General features: G+C 52.5%; 1 protein-coding gene across 1 annotated transcript in view; it reads right to left on the reverse strand.

The window, feature by feature from the left end:
- The window catches only part of GALNT18 (polypeptide N-acetylgalactosaminyltransferase 18), a 326286-nt gene that overhangs the window by 132267 nt on the left and 171775 nt on the right, over positions 1–22244 (reverse strand). The window contains exon 3 of the mRNA XM_036259150.1: positions 14443–14609. Within this exon, the coding sequence (XP_036115043.1) occupies positions 14443–14609 (167 nt within the window). The remainder of the gene's footprint in view (positions 1–14442; positions 14610–22244) is intronic.

The raw sequence follows: 22244 nt of genomic DNA on the forward strand, positions 1-22244 counted from the left end.
CATCCACCCAGCATTCATCCATCTCCCCATCTCTCTCTCTCCTCCCCTACCCCTCCAATGGATGCACCTGGCACACTGTAGGAGCCCAATGCCAGTTCTGTTTTTCCTGCCACACAGAACTCCAGAATTCACTGACAGTGGGACTCACCCACTGGTGGACTCATGTGTCCCAGGCAGGCAGAGCACACAGGTCCAGAGGGCAGCGGTAGGCACCCAAGAACACAGGAACTCACTCCAGAAGGATTGAACCACCACCTTGAATGTTCTTTCAGAGAAAAGACAGTCACTTCAGCCAATATCTTCGCCTCCTGCCTGAGCAGCCCTGGTCAGAAGCACTTGGCAAACAACTTTGTTTTCTTTGATTCTCCGAATTAGTTCTTATGTTTAAGCCAAATGGAATTTGACAGCACAGACAAGCTCGCAGACCCACTCAGTCCACGAGACTGAGCCAGAAACCTCTTGCAATGCACGTAAAAAGATTCCTTTCTTTGGGGCCTGAGCACCTTAAGGAAGCTATAGGGAGTTAAATGTCACCGCGGTAGAGCCTGGCATTAAAATTTGCCACGTGGCTGTATTTCTGTTGCATCAGTGAGTGTCAATTGGTGACAGGTTAATTCCTTCCCACTGTCTGGGTGGAGAAGCCTCTCTCCACCTCTGATCTCATCAGCAGGGTCCTTTGATCAATTCCCCTCTGAGCCCCTGGCGGGGACTCTCTGCCAAGGCACGCTGGAAGCGTCGCCTTCACCATTAACCCTGCCGGAGACAGTCTTTTTAATCTCCATTTGGCTCGAAACCCATGGAAATGCTGAGCCCTGATCTAACTCTTAATTCATTTCAAATTCACCCCATCCAATTCCCCAGGTGAGGAAGGGTTTAAAGATTTGGGTTTGTAACGTTCTCATTCATATTCCTTTTCCCAGATGAGAGAAACATTTTCCCTGGGTCTCATTCGGCTTTGAAATTCTGTGGTTATTCACTCCCAGATGGCAACCACCACGGCGCCAACCACAAGGACCACAGGCCTACTCCATCGTCATCGATCAGGGCTGCAGGTCCCAGGAAGTGCAAGGGAAGGAGGTGATGCAGAGGGAAACAAGTAGGTGAGCCTGGGTGAGCCCTGGTGAGTTCACGCACTTCCATTCCCCGCCACCCACGCCCAGAGTTGGTGCACATAAAGGCCTGGGCTCCTGCCTCCCTCGCCTGCCTCCTGCCCTGGGACAAGTCCAGTGAGATGAGCCCAAGGGGACTGACACGCTGCTGTGAGTGAGTCTCCCACCATCCGTCTCTCCTCAGCCTGGTCAACTCTTCTGGGTGCTCGCCACGCCCTCTCCCACTACGAGGCTGGCACAAGGTGTCCGATGCAACTCGCTTCCAAGGCCTCAAGACACCAGGATGTGACCAAGAATGGCATCCGAGCCCACAGCCCTCCTGCTCACTGATCTGACGTTGTCATGGTGTCTTTCTGTTCAAGAGCTTCCCTCCCTAAAATTCTCCTTGCACCTTGTGCTCATGAGATAGGAGCTTCTAAACACAACCAGGAACGAGGCCGCTCATTTCCACATCTGTGTCAAAGGAGGGCGGCAGAGTCTGCCTGCTGGCCTGCTGTCATCCCTGACTAATGCTCATCAGAGGCCAGCGCCCCAGGGGGCCCCCCACCACCCCAGCGGGGCCCCTGCTGCCCCAGCGCAGAGCTTAGAACTTGGTGTGCTGGACGATGCATGTGAATGACCGTAAGCAGAAATGGTGCAAGGAAGTCCCTGTGCACCTGAGCAGACAGGCCAGGCGGTCCCTGAAAAAAACGGGGGGCAGTTTCCCCCCAATTTAGGGCCCCTGAGACTAGATTAGGACCCTGGTAAAATAAAAACTTCCCTCCCTGCACCCCTTCTCCACAGTGAGTGCATCTTTCTGTTGAAGTGGTGCACAGGGGGGCCCATGCCTGCCGTTGGACCCTCAGGCCCCAGTCATTGGTACTGGCTCCCCAGACCCCAGTGCTCTCTCCAGCACAACATTCAACCCTGACATCAAACCAGGGGCGCGCTGGTCTCCCGTGAGCTCTGAAAGCTAGCTTGCAGGGCAGATCGGGGCAGCATCTGAGGTGACTGCAGACTCCAAGCCTTGTCCACACACCATTTTTGCTGAGCACTTGGCCCCCGGAGCTGCTGGAGGACACCTGCTTCCCCACACAGTGTGGGGCAACCTCTCGGAAATCCACCTCCCCAGAGGGCATTCCACATCCAAACGCTCGCTCTCCTAGGAAGGGTTCGACCTGCTGGGTCTCGGGCGGTTTTCAATGTCTGGGAAAGCGGAGGGAGGACTCGGCTTACCAGCAGCGCCCACGGTCAGCTCCACTCAGTGTTGGCTCCAGCTTGTCTGTCCAAGCTGCTGAGCAGGATAGGCTGGGAGCCAGGAGCGAACCAGGAGACCTTCCTGCTGGCCGGGCCGCGGCTGTGTCTTTTCCAGGGACAGCGTGACTCCCCGCTGCGGGCTGTGGGCCCCTCACCTGAGCGCTAGAGACACCGCCCTGATTTCCTCCCATGCTCTGCTCAGCGCTCCGGCTCCGGGAATTTCCCCTTTGATAGATGGTCACACAGTTGACCAAAGAGGCCTTTTTGTATTTGGCTCCCGCCAAATTTGTTCATCAAATACTGGTCACCCCGACTGGTTTGTAAAGCAAAATGACCAAACCCCATGGCTGCAGACTGCTTGCAGGGAGCTCCTGAGCTACAACAAACAAACAAACAAAAATAAGAGGAACCGGCAGGCTTACAGCCCTCTAGGGGCTACTCTTGATTAGCAGGAACTACGTTGAGAAGCTCCCGATTCTCTAAATCAGTTTCCTTTTTGGTAAAGGGACCCAAAAGGGTGATGAACTAACTCTCACTGTTGCCAGACTCAGGCGGACGTGGCCGTGCGGAGTGCTGGGACCTCGGCAGGGTGGCCGGTGAGGGCAGGGAGGAGGTTGGTAATAGCAGGTCTGGAGCTGGGGAAACTGAGCTCTGGGGCAGGTCCTCAAAGAGGCAGTGTCCCCAGCGGGCAGGCACACCCAGGCATCACTAAGTAAGTGCTCATTTCAGGGGGAGGGATCCCAGCCCTCAGCACATAGGAAAGCAAGAGGATCAAACCAGAAGAGAGGGGCCCCCGGCTTGACGGTACAGGGAGCAGAGTCCAGCCCCTCAAGGAAGAAGGCTGGCCAGGTCTAGATGGGGAGCCAAGGCCCAGCTAGTGGGTGAGGGTGTCGGAGCAAGGCTCCATCCCAGCTGGAAACTGAGAACTGGTGGAGAACGGACGCAAAGGCCCAGTGTAGGACCAACTCAGAAGGTTAAGGAGGGCTGGAGTTCGGAGGACAGCAGGCGCAGGGACCACCGCAGGTGGCGGCAGCTGTGTTAAGGCCAGGCTGCCCCCTGGCAGAGACATGGGCTGCTGCTCTTCTCTGCAGAGGTCAGGGCTGGCTGGGCAACAAGCGCATGGCACCTTGGTATGCATTACAGAAAGCCCCCGCCGGGACCCAGAAAGGACCATCTGAGACAGATTCACTCCAGCATGCACAGTTTAACTAATGGAGAGCATGGGCTACATTTGATCCCCCTCAGGTGCTCCTTGTCTAGGTGCCCCGGAGAAGGGTGTAACTTGCAAAGCCCTGAGAGTTTGCTCAGAAGCTGACCCCATTGACTCTGTCAGAGACATTTATCTGATTCCCTTCCACCCCATAGTCACAGGCTGAAGCAGGGCCCAGCCCTATGGTCAGGGCTTGAGTCCCCGGGAGGGCTAGGCATCTGCCACCAGCAGCAGGCAGGGGCTCAAGAGCCACACAAACCATTTCCTCAGGAGACAACACCCAAGGACCTCAACATGTGGCTGTGGCCAAGAGCAACTCTCAGGCTGGCGATGAAGGATGAATTGGGCAGGTAGAGTGGCCTTAGGCAGTAAGGAGCAAAGGTGAGAGTCTCCAGGACTCCTGCAGAATTCAGTACTGGCTGCCTCCATCTCCCAGTTGCTGGGTACCCACTCCCAGTCTTGAGGGTGGGCCACTCCAATCATCCTGGTCAAAGGAATAGTGGTGGGTGGGGACAAAAGCCTTCAGCTAAGTGAGCTGACAGCCCACGTTCCTGGCTGTATAAATACCTTTAGGCTGCCTGAGGCTCGGTTGTAATTAGATTAGCTATACGGGCTTCTTTAAGCTCCATAAAGCACAATACTGTCTGACCATTTTTTCCTCTGCTTTTTTTATTTCTGCAATTATTCCAGCTGCATGCAAAGTTGTTGGTATTTTTTAAAGCCTGGGATGCATATCTCTTGTGCAGGACAGCATCTTTGAAACATTAAACAATGATTAGGCAGACTCCGGGCCAAGGGGGGACGGGGGCTTTGCAGAGACTGGGGGGCCGGGGGGCCCAGCAGCTGGCAGCAAGCAATCTGGAGCTCCGATTCTATTTCATCACCACACTGATTTTCATACCTAAAATTTAAAAAAAACAATGATTCCCAGTTGTGCAATTACTTGTCATTCATCAGGATTGTGAGGGTGGCTCCAGCTCATGGTGGAAGAGGCGGAGCCATGTTAGTGGGGACTTCCATGCACACCACTGCTCCCTCAAGCACACAGAAGCCCGATGCTCGCACAATGTGTATGTCCCAAAATTCATATGGTGTTTGGAGGTAATCAGGGTTAACTGAGGTCATGAGGCTAGAACCCCCACGGTGGGATTAGTGCCCTTATAAAAAGAGAAACAGATACCAGCACTTGCTCCCCCTCCCTACACCCACACACGGAGGAAAGGCCACGCGAGGACACAGAGAAGGCAGCTGCCTGCAGGCCTCAGACGCAGAATCTGCTGCCACCTTGATCTCAGACTTCCCAGCCTCCAGGTCCCGAGAGGTAAATGTCTGTTGTTCCAGCCATCCAATCCGTGGTATTTTGTCACAACAGCCCAAGTGGATTAAGATACCAGGTGCATAAATGCTTGCATACAGCATTTTCACATGCTCACACTGCAGAAATGCACACTCACAAGTTCATATTCACTCACACACGTGTTCAGAAGCACACATGTGCAAACCCTGGTACACATATGTGTGCACACACAGGCATACTGACTTCTCCCTATTTCAAAGGAAATAGGAAGCTGCCCCCCTCTCAGGTGACCTAGAGCATGATTGCCAACTCTTCAGTTTCCTCTCTACCCCAACAGGAGCCTAGAGACCTCTGTACAACAGGACTCTCCTTATCTGATGCCCGCAAGTCTCCAGCTGGGGAAACAGCCACACACTTCTCTTAGCTTTCTTCTTTGCTTTCTTCTTCACTGGCCCTGCTGCCCAGCATCTCTCTCTCCAGAGTGAATGGAGGAAAGAGAATGAGGAACAATTTCAAATAAGTCTTTTGGAGTCAGAGAGCTGCGGTGCACCAGAGGCAGCCTTGTTTAATAGTCAGGGACTTGGCTCTGAAATCAGACAACCTAGGTTCAAATGCCACTTCTGTGTGACTTGGGACAAGGTCCTAACTCCTCTGTGCCTGCTTCCTTGTTATATAAAATGACATTGATATTAACAACAACAAAAAAAGCCCCAAAAGCCCGACCAGTGTGGCTCAGGGGTGGAGCATCAACCCATGCACCAAGAGGTGGCGGATTCGATTCCTGGTCAGGGCACAAGCCCAGGTTGTGGGCCTGTCCCCAGTGCAGGAGGCGACCGATGGATGTTCTCTCTCATCGACGTTTCCATCTCTCTCTCCCTCTCCCTTCCTCTTTCTCTAAAGTCAATAAAGCAAAAAATAAAAATGAAATGACATTGATAATGGCTCTTAACCATTGTCACAGAGAAATACTAATTTCTCTAAAGTACTTAGACCAGTCTCTGGCACGCACTACATGCTCTTTGAGCGGGCTGCCTAATTAGGACTCTGACTTGGCAGCACTGGGAGTCACTCTGGTCTGAGGCTCAGGTCTGGAGAAGAGGGGGTCAAACTATCATGCTGGGGAGAGGCAGCCTGCGAGGCAGTGGGTTAGCCAGGGGCCTGGATGCCAGCCTGGACCCCTCTGGCCATGCCTGCCTGCTGCCCTGCACTGAAGTAGGTCCGGGACCTGTACCTAGGAGGGAACGGGGGAAGCTGACCCACCCTGGGACTCCAGGGCACAGGCCCACCTTTTTAACGTGTGTGTGGATCCCACTGGCTTCGATTTGCCCTCCCCAAGAATCAACGGTGTGGCTGGCTCTCAGGGGATAGCTGCCCAGGACTGAATTGGTGTCCACATATCCCCCAGGTTCCCTGAAGTATGGTGAGAAGCAGAAACGTGGGTTCCAGGGCCAGAAGAGCTGACGTAGAATTCCTATCCCATCACTTCTTGGTTATGTGAGCTTCAGCCCTGGTCACTTAAAAATGTTTTTTAATGTTTTATTTATTTTTCTCTCTCTGAGACTTAGCTTCTTCATCTATGAAATGCCAGTGGTAATCACATCTACTTCCCTGACCTCTTGTTAACAAAATTTACTTAGTGACTACTAAGTGCTGGGCACTGGATTATTGGAGGGACACTGAGATGTTGAGCACTGTGACCCTCGCACACTGGTCACCCTGGCTAGTCTGCATTAAATGGCTTGCTGTAACTTAGTGACAAATAACCAGCGCAAACACGGTCAGAGGGAGGAAGCTAGGGCATGTGCACTCCCCGATCCTGCCAGTGGGGGCGTAGTGCAGAGGACGGAAGACTCTGGAAGCAGTGGCACCTGAGTGCACCCTGAAGTTCGAGCTGGGCAAAGGGGGTGGGATTGTGGGAGGACGATCATTCCCAGAGAGGGCTAAGTAGGGCAAATGCTCCCAAGCCACTTAGCCAGACCTGGCTGCCTTGCCGTGGGCCCACGTCCACGTACAGTGTAGACAGCAGGAAGACTGGCCACTGGACCAAGCAGGGACACGGCATGAGGGGGGCTCTGCTGCTCACACATGGTGGGGCCCTGGTAAGTCTCGGCTGGACATAGGTCCTCAGTTTCCTCCCAAGGGCCACCTGGGGCTTGATTGGCAGTCTGCCTCTCTGACACTGTAGTGGGGGGTGGGGCGCTCTGTCCCACCTCCTCTCAAGGCCTGTCCAGTTCTGTGCTTCCTCCTGCCAACAGATATGGGAGGCTTCGAGCAGATGAGGCCGGTGAGAAGGCGGGAACCCCAAGCCAACAGCTCCGACAGCCCAGGAGAGACCACTTAATCCCATCCTCGGGTGTGGGAGGTGCCGGAGAGCGGCCAGTCTCTTGTTGGCGAGCAGCAGCTGGGTTAGGCCGGGCAAGTCACTGCCCGCCAAGAGCAGTCAGACTCTCTAGGGAATACAGCTCTTAAAGGAAGATCTGATATTGCCATTGTTTTGATGTACTTCTAGTCATAAAATTCAGATTTCATATTGAAACTTCTAGGAGCATGAGAAGAGCGTATGATTTTTAAGTTTACTTAATACGGACATGAGTTTAAAAAGGAAGCAGAGAAACTGAGTACAAAGACAAAAACTTTTGGAAGTGGGAGTGGCCAGATTGGGGGGATGTGGCAACTCTGGGACAGTCCATAAAGGAGCCTGAAAGGGCTCATTTCATCGAGCACCTGCTCTGCACCATGTGTCACCTGGAACACCTGTGTCACATGAATGAGTTTGCAAGGGAAGGGGGTGTGGAATGCTTATGTGCCAAGGTACTTGGCCGGAATTAAGTGGCCATCAAAAACCTGTTGAGCGATTGAATACATGAATGGATGCATGGATGAATGAATGAACGAATGCATGAATGCATGAGTGCCAAGAATCAAAGGCAAACATGACGCTATCAGCTGCAAATCATGCTGCTTTCCCCCCTCCGGAGGTCTACAAGGTTGAATCACTCAGCCCCAGCCGAAGTCATGGGCCCACTGGGAGTCACTGAAAAGCGTGGTAATTAAAACCAGGAGGCTCCGAGCTGGATTCCCACCATTTCCTTGAGATAACAAGGAAGAGGAGGCAGGGAGGGGAAGCACTGGCAAGTCTCCCCCACTGTGGTGAGTGCCTGCACAGATTGGGTGACACAGAAGAAGGGAGCTCAGGGTTGGCCGTCTGACTCCGTGTGTAGGTCCTAAGTTCAGGCCCGTGGTGGTAACAGCAGGAGAAGCTCACCTTCCTGCTCTGCATTCCTCCCCCTACTCATGCCATCGCCCTGGGACGGCAGGCAGATCCCTGGACCCCATCTCCGGAAGGGACACTCCACCCCACAGTGCCTGCTATCCCAGGCCCCAGCTGCAGTACAGATGGAGGACGACGATCTGAAAGTCCCACTGCACCAGAATGCTCTGGAAGCTTATTAAAATGCAGATGTCTAGTAATTGCTCCAGACCTACAGAAACAAGACTCATTCATTCTTTTCACTGAATCAATATGTATTGAACACCTAACAGTACCAGGTACTACATACACTAGGTGCTGGAGACACAGCAATGAACAAAACAAATCTCCCGGCCTTCATGAAACTTACACACAAGTGGAGAGAAAATGTCCAAATAAATAAGCAAAGTGATCAAGTGAGTATAGTACATCAGATGGTGATCGGTGCTCTGAAGGGAAAGAAGGAAGGAATAAGGAGTACCAGAGGTAAGGGCTTGCATTTTAAATAGGGTGACAAGGTGGCATTTGACCAAAGGCCTACAGAGGCAAAGAAACAAGCTGTGCAGATAACAAGGGGCAAGAGCATTCCAGGTGGAGAGAACAGCAAGTGCAAAGGTCCTGAGGCAGGAATGTGGTTGATCTGAGTCTCTATATTTTTAGTCAAGCTCCAACACTAAAGTTTGAGCTCACTTTAGCATAGTGCCAGCATCCCATACAAGAGTCAACCCCTGAAAGAGTGAAGCTTGTTTAGGAAACTGCTTAAGAGGCAGAGAACAGGGACGCGGACTCCTACACAGGGACCAAGGCAGAGCCTTCAGCCCCGGGTTCCTGAGAGAGAGCACTAAAGGTCCAAAGGGCTTGGATGAAGAAAGCAGAAATCACCTGCCCCTTTCTTGTGTTTATGGAAACAGCTTAACACCAAAGTCTAACCCCAAAGCAACAGGTGCCCGCAGAAGACGTTACGAGACACCAGGGCACACAGCGCCTGTGGCGAACGCCCGGGAAGAAAGGCTTAGCAAGGAAGACACTCTGAAAGCACCGTACTCCTGATTCACTTACAGTTTTTTTTTTTTTTTTTTTTTTTTTTTTTTTTATCCTCACCCGAGGATATTTTTCCATTTTTGTACAGATAGAGTGGGAGGGAGAGAGAGAGAGAGAAACATCGACGTGAAGGGACACATCGAGTGGCTGCCACCCACACGACCAACCAGGGCCGGGGACAAACTGCAACCGAAGTACGCGCCCTTAGCGGGAACCAAACCCGGGTCTCTCCGGACCGCAGGCGGACGCTCTAACCGCTGAGCCAAACTGGCCAGGGCTTCACTTACAGTTTTAAACACCGACGTCTCTTCCATCCTGCGTGCTCTCATTCTGGCCTCCAAACAATCCCGGAGGCAGGAATTATACGTCCCAATTTTATAGATAAGGAAAACAGGGTTCGCAGAGGTTAAGGACTCACAGCTAGGAAGCAGCTAGGAAGCCCTGGGACTGGAAAGCTGGCCTGGTGCCAATCCGTGCTCCTCCCTGAGCACCCTGCTTCGGGAGAGAGGGAAACAAGGGCCGCCTTCGAGCAGCGGCGACATGCCAACGATTGTGGTTATTGTCCTTTTAGCTCACTCTAAGGAACTCGCCGCTTAGGTGGCACTTATGTCCTCATTACTCACGTTATCCTCAGTGACGATGGGACAGTCAGGGCAAGGCAGGGCCCGATGTCCCCACATGGCACATTAAACACCCAAAGCAAAAGACTGACGACCGGCCAGTGGTGGAAGTGAGCCTGGAAACCGGGTCCTGCTGTGGTTCACCCCCATTTCACATTTGTCTGCATGACTCCGTGATGTCCGGGGCTACATCTGGTCCATCATCCCCGCGCCCTCGGCCTAGGCTGGGCACTCGAAAGGTTTGTGAACTGAGCTGAGCGGGCCTGCCCTGAGGGGAATGGGAGTCCGGTGCTGAGGGAGGAGATGCCCAAGAGAAGCAGGCCCCAGATGGAGCCCGCCAGGACGTGGCCACAGCCAGCCTCCTGCAAGTCAGGCTGAAGAGCCCGTCAGCCCTCTGCTAAGGCAAGACATGGTTCGCTGCCTCCGAGAGCCAGTCCCAAGTGTCTCTTCCTCCCCTCTTGAGAGCTTAGCTCAGGCTGCTCACAAGGAGCCCCATCACTGGTCACCTCCCTGCCCATTCCACATAGGGCTGTCCAGCTGGCACCAGACCCCTTCCCACCATGCCCTCCACCCACCCGGCGTCCTGCACTCCGGAGGATGCGATTGCTTTCCCAGCCTCAGCACCCATTGCTGCATTCCTCGTTGCCCCCAGCTCTCTCCCTATTTACCCATCTGATCCTCCGAGGGGGACAAAGATGGGTCCTTTCTTCCCAAAGGCAACCCTGGTTTCCATGCCCAGGACCCCACACTCTCCACCCTCCTTACAGGCCCTGCTCCACCCCTTGGCCTCAAGGACCTCAGGCACCTGCTACTCAGACCAGTGAAATCACCAGAGCTAAGGGATGGCCACCTGGATTTCTTAAAAGTTCTCCAAATGACTCTAACATGTGGTCAGGGTCTCCAGAACAATCTGATTTTTAAACAAGAGAGAAACACACGCAGCACAATACAATACGATACAATACAACTGAATAACATAGACCAGACTATAATAGAAAATAGCATGCTTCCCACATTGTAAGGGTAACTATTGTTTCTTAAGAGTTTTGTTTCAGCCCTGGCTGGTTTTGCTCAGTGGTTAGAGCATTGGCCCGTGGACCAGAGAGTCACAGGTTCGATTCAGGTCAAGGGCACATACCTCAGTTGCGGTTTGGTCCCCAGACCTGGTCGAGGTCGTGTGGGAGGCAACCAGTCGATGTGTCTCTCTCACATTGATGTTTCTCTCTCTCCCTCCCTCCCTCCCACTCTATCTGAAGATAAATGGAAAAATATCCTCAGGTGAGGATTAAATAAAACAATGTTTTGTTTCGATCCTGTGTGCATGTAACTGGGTATGAGTAGGCATGTCATGTTATAAATATATTTTTTGTTGGAGAGTCTTTCTGTGTGTGTATGTGAGTGTGTGTGAAACTTTGCTCCTGTTCCTACCATAGCTCCTGATTCTCTTTCACAGTGGAAATCCCTGGCAGAAAGGTCTCTCCTCCAGGCCTGCTCGTCCCACCCGGCTCCTGCAGCCCCACCCCAACACCTGCAGCCCCACCCCAACACCTTAAAGCTTCCTGCTGAGGTTTCCATGCTCCAAACTTTCCAAATCCACTGGCTTCTCCCCAGACTGTGTCCTCACACCTGTCTGTGGGTTCATTCAAACAGATGCCTCTCATTCCTGAAATTCTCTCCGTCCCTGGGGGAGTGTCATCCAGCTCTCCTGCTGTTCCTTCTCTGTCTCTCACCAGCTAACCCCCTTCCTCTGGGCTCCTTCCTGTCTTACCCCCGGATTCTCTCAACTGCGAATTGTTGTTCCTCCCTCTTCTCTTTGCCACCCTCTCTTCCCAGTCAACGGCTTCAATTACTCTGTGTACAAGGCTCCAAATCCATGTCCCCACATTTTCCCCTTGAGCTCCAGCTGTGCAGTGGGCTGTGTATGTGGCAGTCTCCTGGAAAAGGGTGGGGCTGGGAGGGACACCCCGACAGTGCTCAATGCAGTCACACACTTGACCATCAGACAGCAAGGGAGGAGTACCATCCCATTTACAGAGGAAGACACGGAGACGCTGAGAGGTTGAGGGATGTTTCATGGTCACCCATCCCCAGGACAGAGGGCCCTGGAACCCAAGACTTTAGATTCGGTTCAGAGTTCTTTTTCTCTTTACACTGTGCACCAAATAGCAAAGCTGCATCTTATTCCTGAAATCATCGGGGCTCAGCCAGAGCTGTGCAACAGCATCATTAAGGATACTTTTGAAAACAGAGGGGGTGAGATTCCACCTCAAATTTATTCAATTAGACTCTTCTGGGAGAGACTTTTGCTTGTTTTAGCTTTATATTTTGAAGTAATTATAGATTTACAGGAAAGTACCGAGAAATGTACAAGGAGGTCCCATGCACCCTTCAGCCAGCCTCCCCAACGTTAACATCTTACACAGCCACAGTACAATATATAAACGAAGACGCTGATGTCACCACCATCTGCAGAGCTTGCTCAGCTCTCTCTCCCTGCAGAACTCTGTTCACATTATGCCATTTGTGGCTTTGGGTAACCACCACCACAGTCAAGCTACTTAACACTACCATCAACACAAAACTCCCTAAAGCTCTGGGTCTGAAAGTTCCCAATCCCTGATAAAAACAAACAAACAAACAAACAAACAAACAAACAAACGATAAAACCACTGCACAATCCCACTCTCCCCTGCCTCCCTCACCTGGGAATACACCAGCATCCTCTGAGCCAACCTGACTTGAAACTGAGTCATCCTTCATCAGCCCCATCTGGCCCAGCTGCTCATGGCCTACTAGTCAAGAGATCCGATAGAAGCTTCCTTTCTGGAATCTCTCAGGCCCACACCTTGCCCTCAGTCCCCACACCCACACCTGCTCAGGCCCCTTGATTCCTTGACTGTGCTGCCTTCGCAGCCAGTTCCTTCTTCTGGATGCTGCTCTCCCCCACCAGCACCATAAACCACGGCCAAGCCTTGCCATTGCCCGGTTCTGACTGCATTACTCATCACACCCAACACTTTCACCGGTTATCACCATCTACAAAAGAAAGGCCAACTCTTTAAATTCCAATATCTGTATCTGTATCTGTATTCAAATTTCTCAACTCAATATCCTTTTTTCCCATAAGGATTAAAGACCAAAGGCATCCTTAAGGCCACGATAAGGTTCTCATCATGGGGAAGAAATGAAAGACTCCAAGGTTTCCTTCTACCTAGTATTTCATTTCTTCTCCCTTTTGTGATGAGGAAATGCAGTGGATTGGGGTCTGGGGGTGCCTCCTGCTTGAGAGGTGCCCCCACCCTTGGAAGGATGGCTCTTCCATCCCTTGCATTCCTACAGTGTAAGAAGTGAGGGGGACAGCAGGTCTGTGTGGAGCAGGCTATCCCTGTGTTAGCCACTGGGGAATGAGAGCCTTTTTAGGAACCCAGTCCTTGCACCCAAGCACGGTGATGGGAGGTGGCTGCTGGAGGTGCGGACGCCGGTCCTCTCCCTGTCTCCCTCACAACGATCACCTTTACCACCATGCCGCCCGTCTGCTGCTGTCCTTCGCTGCCTTCTCCTTTGCTCACGCCCACGGAGCGATGAGAGCCAACGATTCATAAGCACTGCCCTTCAGAAAGCTCCAAAATCTGCTTCACAGAGCTCTTCCTACACTACTCACTACATGATGATAAAATAAAAAAGAAAATCTGCTTATTGAGATTAAATATATTTCAATTACCTGATATGTTTCCATTTTAATTGATAATAAAATGCAAATTGCCCATCTGAACTTCTCATTACAGCAACTGATTCACTGGGAAATTTACTACCTGACACCAGAGGCAGTGCTAAAGATACAAACCCAGAGAAACCACGATCCCATGACCCAGCAGTCTATTTCTTAAAACCAAGCACTACCTAAAGCATGTTCATATTAATGGTCCTCTTGAGCACTAGTTTTAAACCACCTCAGTCCTAAGTGTGGGGAATATATGGTATGGCGTATGGGTGTGGGGCGATCGGGGGCCATGGGACATGCACCAAGGGAAAGGGGTAGCTGGTAGTGGGTAGAGAAGGGGAGATAGTGCTGTGACGGCTTCAATAAGCACTTGCAGGCCCCCAGGCTTTGATAGGGCCAGAGGGCCAGAGGGAACAGGGAGCAGGGCACCCAGCAAAGAGGCTAGACATTCCAGACTCCATTGCTGTCGATGACTGCCCCCATCATCCCCCCACCCCCACCATCCACACCCGATGACCTCTGCCACCACCAGCACCAACTCCTCTGCCATCATCATCACCGCTGCAAAGACAGAAACAGTAAACAATCTTCCAGGCAAAGACCAAGCAATAGCACTAGAAATAAAATGCTACTTCACAGAAAAGAGTCACTGGCAATGTTCACTGTGTCTGTGGTCAGGGTAGAGGTCAGGGCTACCTATCTTACTACTCTAGAATGTTGGAGGAGAGAGGGGTAGGTCAGTAAGAAAAGCTTGGGAACCAGGCCTCAGTGGGATGCAAAGAGGGTACACCTATGGAGGGAACCTTCCAGAGCAGTGACCACCATGAATCTCTCATCACCGAGGCAACATTCCAGAGAAGGAGCAGCCACAGAGAGCCTTGAAAAACCGAGAACCCCGAACACAGGCTGAGCTCTCCGCTCAGATGTCAGCCTCAGAGCGAGGCGCGCCGACACTCACCATTACTGCTGTTGTCGTCCACCAGGATGATCTCCTTGAGCAGGTGTGAAGGCGTGCGTTCCATGGCTGAGTGGATGGAGCGCAGAAGCACCGAGAGTGCTTCATTGACAAAGATGAAGACGATGCTCACCTCCGGCAGGCTGGTGGGGAATGAGAGGTTGCGGCACCTGGAAAGAAGAACAGTCGGGATCTTACATCTTTCGGCAACAACTCTGGGGGCACCCCAGGTGCCGGTCCACCCTATGTCTTGGCGCCAGCTTTCCTGGAGGTCTCAGGAGTCCAGATTCTTCCCGGGGCCTCTTCTTTGATACACTTAAGCCAAGCTCCAAGTGTGCAGCAGACCGGGTCACAACCATTAACAATGTTGGCCCCACAACAGAGTCTGAATTTGTCAATAACTATCCCAGATGAATAGTCGTGTCCTTAGCACCTAGTGCAGTGCCTGCACCCAGTAGGTGGCCACTGAGTGTTCACTGGAAGAATGACTCAGCATTTCTAAAACCAACAGAATAGAAAATGCAACCAAAGAAAAGTCTTAGTTTTTCCAAAATGGTAGCCAATGTCTAGGTGAGGCCAGAGCTTAGATGATCTGCCTCAGGAAGGACCTGTGTCTCTTCCCAGAGACTTCTACTGCCAGAATCCACCCTGGCTCACCCCAGCAGGCATACTGCCTGGCACCTCTCCTGCCCTCCATTCATCACCGGGACCCAGCCTTCAGAACCAGGTTGAAGTTAGAGTCAGAGTTTCAATATGAATGAATGAGGGATGGAAGGACAAGTCAAGGCTCATTTCACAGATGAGGACACTAAGGTTCAGAGAGTCCCCACCATGACTCAGCTGCCAAGACAGAGTATCAACTCTGGTCTTCTGATATCTACACCAGGGGTCTTTCCTTAAGAAGAAATAGTTGTGGGAGAGCCTGCCTTTAACTGTCCTTGTTCCACTGAAACCTTGAAGCCATTTGGAGATCTCTTACCCCAAAGACAGGAGGCAAATGCATGAAAGTCTGCATGCCATGCCCCATGGGAAGAGGAACACGCAGCCCTGAAGTCAGACCCCAGAAAGAGACCGGCAGTGAGAAATGCCATGATTCCCAAGGACACGTCCAGGTCCTTCCCCTACCAGCACAGCTCCAACGGGCAGGGGGCCACTGCTGGTGTCCTCCTGTGGCGGAAACTAAACGCTGTCCCAGAAGGCACTGAGACCCCTTCTTCTGGAGACTGAAGAGAAGGACAGAGCATCCGTGGCAGCCCTGACCCAGCCCTGGGCTCAGAGAGGAAGCTTCCCACCCCCACCACCAGCCACTGCCGGCTCCAGGGGCTCAGGCTGGCGATCATGCTGCACGGCCCCCAAGTGGGAGACCCAGCCAGATCAGGACAGGCAATGATGAGTGCGCCAGCACGGGCTTCGGTTCGCCAGTAATTAAAGTGCTGCCGGATACGAATGGGCCTGCTCTTCCTTAATGAGGAAGGCTGTGGGATAACCAGCACGGAGCAATTTGGAGGAATCACCAGGGGGCCCCAGCCTGCTTAAGAGGAGGAGATTAATAAGCTGAAGTCACGGTCTCTATGGTTACCGGAAATTTACAGAAACTTCTCCCATTCTATTTCCAGCTCTCCTCTTTCACCTAAGTGGGGTGGAGGAAAGGGAAGAACAGAGCCGTTTCCCAAATCCACTTCATACTTACACTTTTCATAAAAGCGTCAGGTTAACAGATTGGCGTGGAACTCACTCGCTGTTATATTTAGTGCAACACGTGTTTATTGAGCCTCTTCCAGGAGGCGGGTTCTGCACGGAGGATGCAGGAGGAGGCGGACTGAGGGCCTGCCCTCGTGGAGCTTGCGCTTTGAGGGGAAGCAGAGACACACAGAAGCAAACAGATGGTACCATTTCAGAGAAGCGCTGAGGTGAGAGTAACACAGACTAGGAAGACAGTGTGATGCGCTGGCAGCTGTTCTAGAAGAGGTCAGGCAAGGGCTCTGTGAGGAGGAGAGATCCGATCAGAAGCTTAAACAGTGCTCAGAAGCGAGCCGTCCAAAGGCCCGGTGGGGCCAAGGGCGCAGTGCTGGGCTGGGGGAGGGGCAAGGGAAGGAACACGGCTCCTTCGCCGCAGTGAAGGGCAAGAAGGTGAGGAGGTGGAGGGAGGGACTTCCGACGGGGAAAAGACTGGAATGATTACTTAAGCTCATCACACCCTTTCCCCAAAGCTTTCGTTGTTGTGAATATGATTTTTACAATAGCAATGCAAAGGTTTGTGGTTAACAGTCAACCCTTCCGGCTAGTGCCTCTGTGGCTACCAAGGCCAGCAGCTGGTCTTTCCTTCGGCATGGAAACAAATCAGTATTAACGCACAGCCTACTTGCTAATTGCATTTTAAAAAGAATGCTTTGCGTGGTCAAACTACTGGCACGTGACCTTTATTTTCCTGTTATGAAAGTGTAATGAACAGCTCCCAATGAGGTCAGCAATGGTCCAAGTTCACTGTCCTCCCCCCAACCACCAGCAGTGAAGACAGCGGCCCTAGGTCTGCGTGCACGTCTCCAGAGGTTTCCCGAGTGCTGAGACCCTCGTGAGCCAGAGCTCCAGGTTGTCCCCAGGTCCTTTCCAGAGTCAGAGGTTAACTGCCTGCCCCTACTGCCTTCCCGTCTTAATTCTCAGCATAACTACGCGTGTTCCCCTTCCAAGGAGACCAAGGTGGATTTCTCCAGCTAAGGCCATGCCTGTCCTGATGGTTGAACCACCAGTGCCTGTGAGCGATCTCCTGGTGGGCCCTCTCCAAGAAGAATGGAAAAGCTATAAACATTGTACAAGCTAAACTCTACTGATCCCTATTTTCATATGAAAGACTTTCGAATATAAGAGTCATGTTTTTAGATGACAACCCTTCTGAACGTAACAGACACCTGGGGTAGAACATCATTAACGTGTTTGCTGTCTGTGTCCAGTTACTGGAAGGAGCCTCCCCGAGAGCAGGGACTTTGATTTGCTACTGTGCTGTTTTTCAAGCTTACACCAGGGACTGATGCATAGTAGGTTTCTGGGATGAAACAAAACTAACAGGTTTGTTTATTTCTATAAGGCCTAGATTTTCCACTCGGACCACGGATCTCAGCATGTGCATTTGTCTTACAACCCTCCTCCTGCAGGAGAGTCAGGTCCCCTCCCCACAGCAAGGCCTTCCTCTTCTGTCTCCCTCCTCTGAGCTTGGGCCCCAGTTCCTCCCAGCAATAGCCACACTGCCGGTGGCCCCTCTTGGAACGGCGCAGCACCTTCAGTATTTCCGCACCCAACCTAAACGTGGGCCTAGGTGAGCGGACATGTGGAGGGAGGCAGGATGAGGAAGACAGGGATGAACAGTTCTTAGGCAAAGAGCCTTGGAGGGGATGAAGTCACCCAGCTCTGCCCTAATTGGCCGTGTGACCATGGGTACGCCACCCCCCTCACTCCTATCTTGTGATAGAATAGGGGAGGCAGAAGAAATGGTCCCTTAGGTGTCTTCTCTATAAAATTTGGGATCTGTTATCTCACGTGTGATGAACAGAAGTCATCTCATCACAGAAATAGTTTGCAAATGTTCCCTCCCTCCAACCAGCACCTGGGCCCCCTTCAATGCCACCATAAACACCCCCTTACCACTACTGGAACTAGACAGGGAGACCAACTCATCCTGGTTTCCCTGGGACTCCCCCAGTTTCAGCACTGAAGGCCCCAAGCAATGCAGGAGAGACCGCTGGCCAGCCTATGCCTAGCCCACAGCTTCCTGCGGGCCGCGACAGGTGTCAACCCTGGCTGTGCGCCCTCTGCCAGCACAGTGTCTCACAAACAGCGGGCGTTCAGTCGGCATCTGATGAATAAATCGATATTTACCTTCTCAGAGTCCCCAACCCTCACGCATCGACATACATGATCACGGTTCCTATCTTCATGTCAACATTACGGCATGGCTGAGAGGGGAGGCAACAGGTCAGGCAGGACGTCATACACCTGCTGTCACGTAGCGTCACCACTGGCTGCCACGGGCAGCCCAAGGCCTTCTAAAGGAACACACGTCCAAGGGCTGCGATGGAAGAGGACTGTTCCGGATCCAAACCCAGCACTTCTATGCCAGAGTCCGGCCCTGGTTTCCCACACCAACCAGCACCGGCCCCACCCGAGAGCTAGGCTTCTCTCAGTCACACTGCTGAGATGTTCTCCCCGGCGCCTGTGTCCTCCGGGGCCTGCCATCCACACCCTCTGCTCCCAGACCCTGGCCTCTGCCTGCTCCGGGCATCGTCCCTTCACTGCTTCTCCGTGTGCCTCTCCAGACACGGGCCAGAGGACATGAGTGTCAGCAAGTCACAAAGGTGGGACTGGTCCTCCCCTGGTCCCACTCCTTGGGAAGGCCTGACTGTGTGAGACCCGTCCCTTACTCATTTTGAGAAGAGGCACCTTCTCCTGGAAAATGAAGCCATAAAAGTTCCCTTTTTACTTTCATTCTTGTTCAAAGTTGAGCCTTTTTCCCCGAGAGATAAAAACAAGGCATTTCTGAGAGGGGAGTACTATGGCTGTCTAATAAACCAGAATTGATGGCCATGATAAACTCGACTTGATCGATCTCTGCACCCAGAAGGCGGTGCGGGGACGAGAGCAGCTGCGTAGGAAGCGTCCCAGCAGGGTTCCCCAAGGCTGTGGAGCTGTTCACGAGGCACGTCCGTCTCAGGAGCTTCCTTGCCGTTGCTGCCAGAGGCTGGGGAGCGGTGCAGCCTGAGGCTGACCCAGGCGTGGCCCTGGGCACCATCCAGGGAAGCGCCAGACACCTGTACATCATCTCCCAGATCCTGTCCTCCCTCACCTCAAGCTCCCTGTGCATCAGAGCAATGACTCATGCAGCCGCCTGACCTGGGTGGGAGGGAGACCCCTCCAGGATGTCTATCAAGTAGAATATGAGCTGGGGTCTGTCTGCCAGTGAACATGGGGAACTGTGTCCATCTATGTCAGGGTTCTGGGAGTGGAGGAAGGACCAAGCAGAGAGATGATACTCCCAGGTACCCACTCCCCTGAGTGTCCCCAGCTCCACTTTCCTCCCAGATGTCTCCCAGAGAGGTCCTCCCCTGCAACTGTGGTCAGCGCAGGGGATCGGTGCCCTGCTGACCACCTGGCCCCAGGGTCAGCACTGCCGTCTTCGCCCTTCAGTGGGGTGGTCATCAATGTTCACCCCAGCTCCCACCATCCTACCTGCACCCACAGGACTTGCTTGATCCTCTTCTGACCTCCCAGGGTACACTTCTAGCTTCTTCCAGACCCCCCAGATTGGATGGGCTCCCAGGCCCGCCAGCATCCAGTCTACTGGACTTGAAGCTGAGGATGGAGCCAATGTGGGGCTTCTCACTGGGCACGAGGACAGTCGAGATTTCCCCTCCCTCTGGGGGGTGTCTGTGTCTCCGTAACCTGTGGAGCCAGAGACCACGTGGCACTTGCTACCCCCACTGCTTAGCCTCCACATAGAATATTTGGAAATAATAATAGTAATAATTTCCGTTTACTGAGTGCTTATGACTTGCTATAAACCATGCTAAAAGATAAATGAATATTTTTATTTTGCCCCCCATTTTATTTCTTCCTATAACCCTATCAGGTATATTTTATTACCCGCATTTTACAGATGAGGGTACTAGGACTGAGGCAGGCAGGGAGCATCCAGGACTTAAACCTGGGCTCAGTGGTCTCTAAAGCCTGTGCTCAGAATCCCTGCCACGTGAGGGTCTGCATGTTGCTTCCCAGGCCCACCGGAGATGCGTCTGCCGAGACACTGGGGCTGTGACAGCCGAGCACCTGGTGGGAGGGGCAAGTGTGTGGGAGACCGTTTGCACAGCATCCATCTTGTTAAAGTCTGCTCTGCTGTCTCCGGCCCCAGGACGGGGTCTCTCTGCATACAGTGTCTGCATTCTTCTAGATAATTGTTTACTCCATTCTTTGCTTATCATTTGTTCCACCTGAGGTATTTACTGGAACTTGCTTCAGGTGGGATACTCATTAACTGTTTCACCTGTTTTCCCCCTATATAGTATGTGAACTCCCCCTGAATAAATGAGACTTGATCAGAATCCTGTCTTGTCTCCATTTCTCGTGTCTCTTGTCCCTCCTCATCCTCACTCCCCCTCTAGAGTCCTCGTTGATCGACCTGCGGGCCGGGTCACAAATGGAAGAGTTACTATAGGCCACCATTCAGATGAAGGATGGAGAGAACGTGATGTCTAAGAGAATGACGCAGTCAGATACCATAAAACACTAGTTACTGGTCCCCCAAAGCCTAAAACTGTCTTCCTGCTGCATTGCTCCCCATTGAGGGATTGAGATAAACAACCCCCATGACTCCTGTGTAAAGGTCGCGTGTCTTCTGCCATGTGGCCTCACCATTCGGTCCACACCTGAGGGGACCACTGATTCCTGAGCCTCTATCAATGGGCCACCTAGCACAGAAGCTGTGTAGCCAATCCTACAACATCAAAGAAAGACCAGCCCCCCTATCCAGCCCTTTTCACGGGAGGCTGAATGTGAGCTACCCTAAGAAGGCAGGAAGCAGAAGTCCAGAGCAGCAGGTGCGTGGGAAGCAGGACACTGTCCACGAGTAGCTGTGGACACAGTCGCCATTAGAGACAGTCCTGCTAACACGTGAGCGGAGGATGCAGACTTGAGCCTGGCCACGATGTCCTGAACTGACTTCCCTGGAGCCTGGATCTGCGGGCTCTGGCTATGTGATCATGTGACTGTGTGTCGGCATCGGTCCCCCAAGAATCCCAACCACACCGTCAGCGGAACGAGCTCAGCTCCTCCCTGAGGGCACATCCCTGGGCCGGAATGGATCCCGTTGGACTCCCACAGCCCTTCGCTGTTTTCGTGCCACGTCTACACTACTGCAACATGTTGCTTTATGGGACTATTGAACAAACCTCAGCGTCTTCACTCGCCTGTAAACTGTGTGGAGTCAAGACATCTGCTTTGCTCACCAGGTCCTCCCAGTGCTTCCTGCAATGTCCACCCAGAAAGCACTGGGTGTTGGGCTGAATGGAAAAAACTGATAAATACTTGAATGGTGAACAGTAGAATGGATTCAGGCTTATGAAAGCTCTGCGGGTGGGAATTCCACGTGCTCTGATAGAACAGGAATCGCTGAGTTGAACACTTACTCCCTGCCAGACTGCAACAATAACGGACCATCCAGTACGCCAGAGGGGTGAAGGAGTGGACAATCGCGACAGGGCCTTCGGGGACCTGGCAGGACACCACCGCTAGCTCAGATGTGGAGGAGACAGTGGGCATCTAAGAACGGGGAGTTTAACCGTCTGTACGGAACAGAAATGGGCCAGCTGATCTAGGAACAGAATCTGGCAGGGGAATGCAGACAGGGAATCAAGACACCCAGCTGTCATCCAGAGGCAGAAGTTCTACAAACATCCATTAAAATGACTCTACCAATAAGAGAAAGGACCTGCTATATCAGATGTGGATTGTAATAGGACAACAGGGCAATGAAACATTTAAAAAATAAACAATAAACAGTTGGCACTGGCCGGTTTGGCTCAGCAGTTAGAGCGTCGGCCTGCGGTCCAGAGAGACCCGGGTTCGGTTCCCGCTAAGGGCACGTACGTCGGTTGCAGTTTGTCCCCAGCCCTGGTCGGTCGTGCGGGTGGCAGCCACTCGATGTGTCCCTTTCACATCGATGTTTCTCTCTCTCTCTCTCTCTCTCTGTTCCTCTCTCTCCCTCCCACTCTACCTAAACAAAAAATGGAAAAATGTCCTCGGGTGAGGATAAAAATAATAAT

This window comes from Molossus molossus, unplaced genomic scaffold (assembly GCF_014108415.1).
Source record: "Molossus molossus isolate mMolMol1 unplaced genomic scaffold, mMolMol1.p scaffold_m16_p_13, whole genome shotgun sequence".
Classification (NCBI taxonomy): domain Eukaryota; kingdom Metazoa; phylum Chordata; class Mammalia; order Chiroptera; family Molossidae; genus Molossus; species Molossus molossus.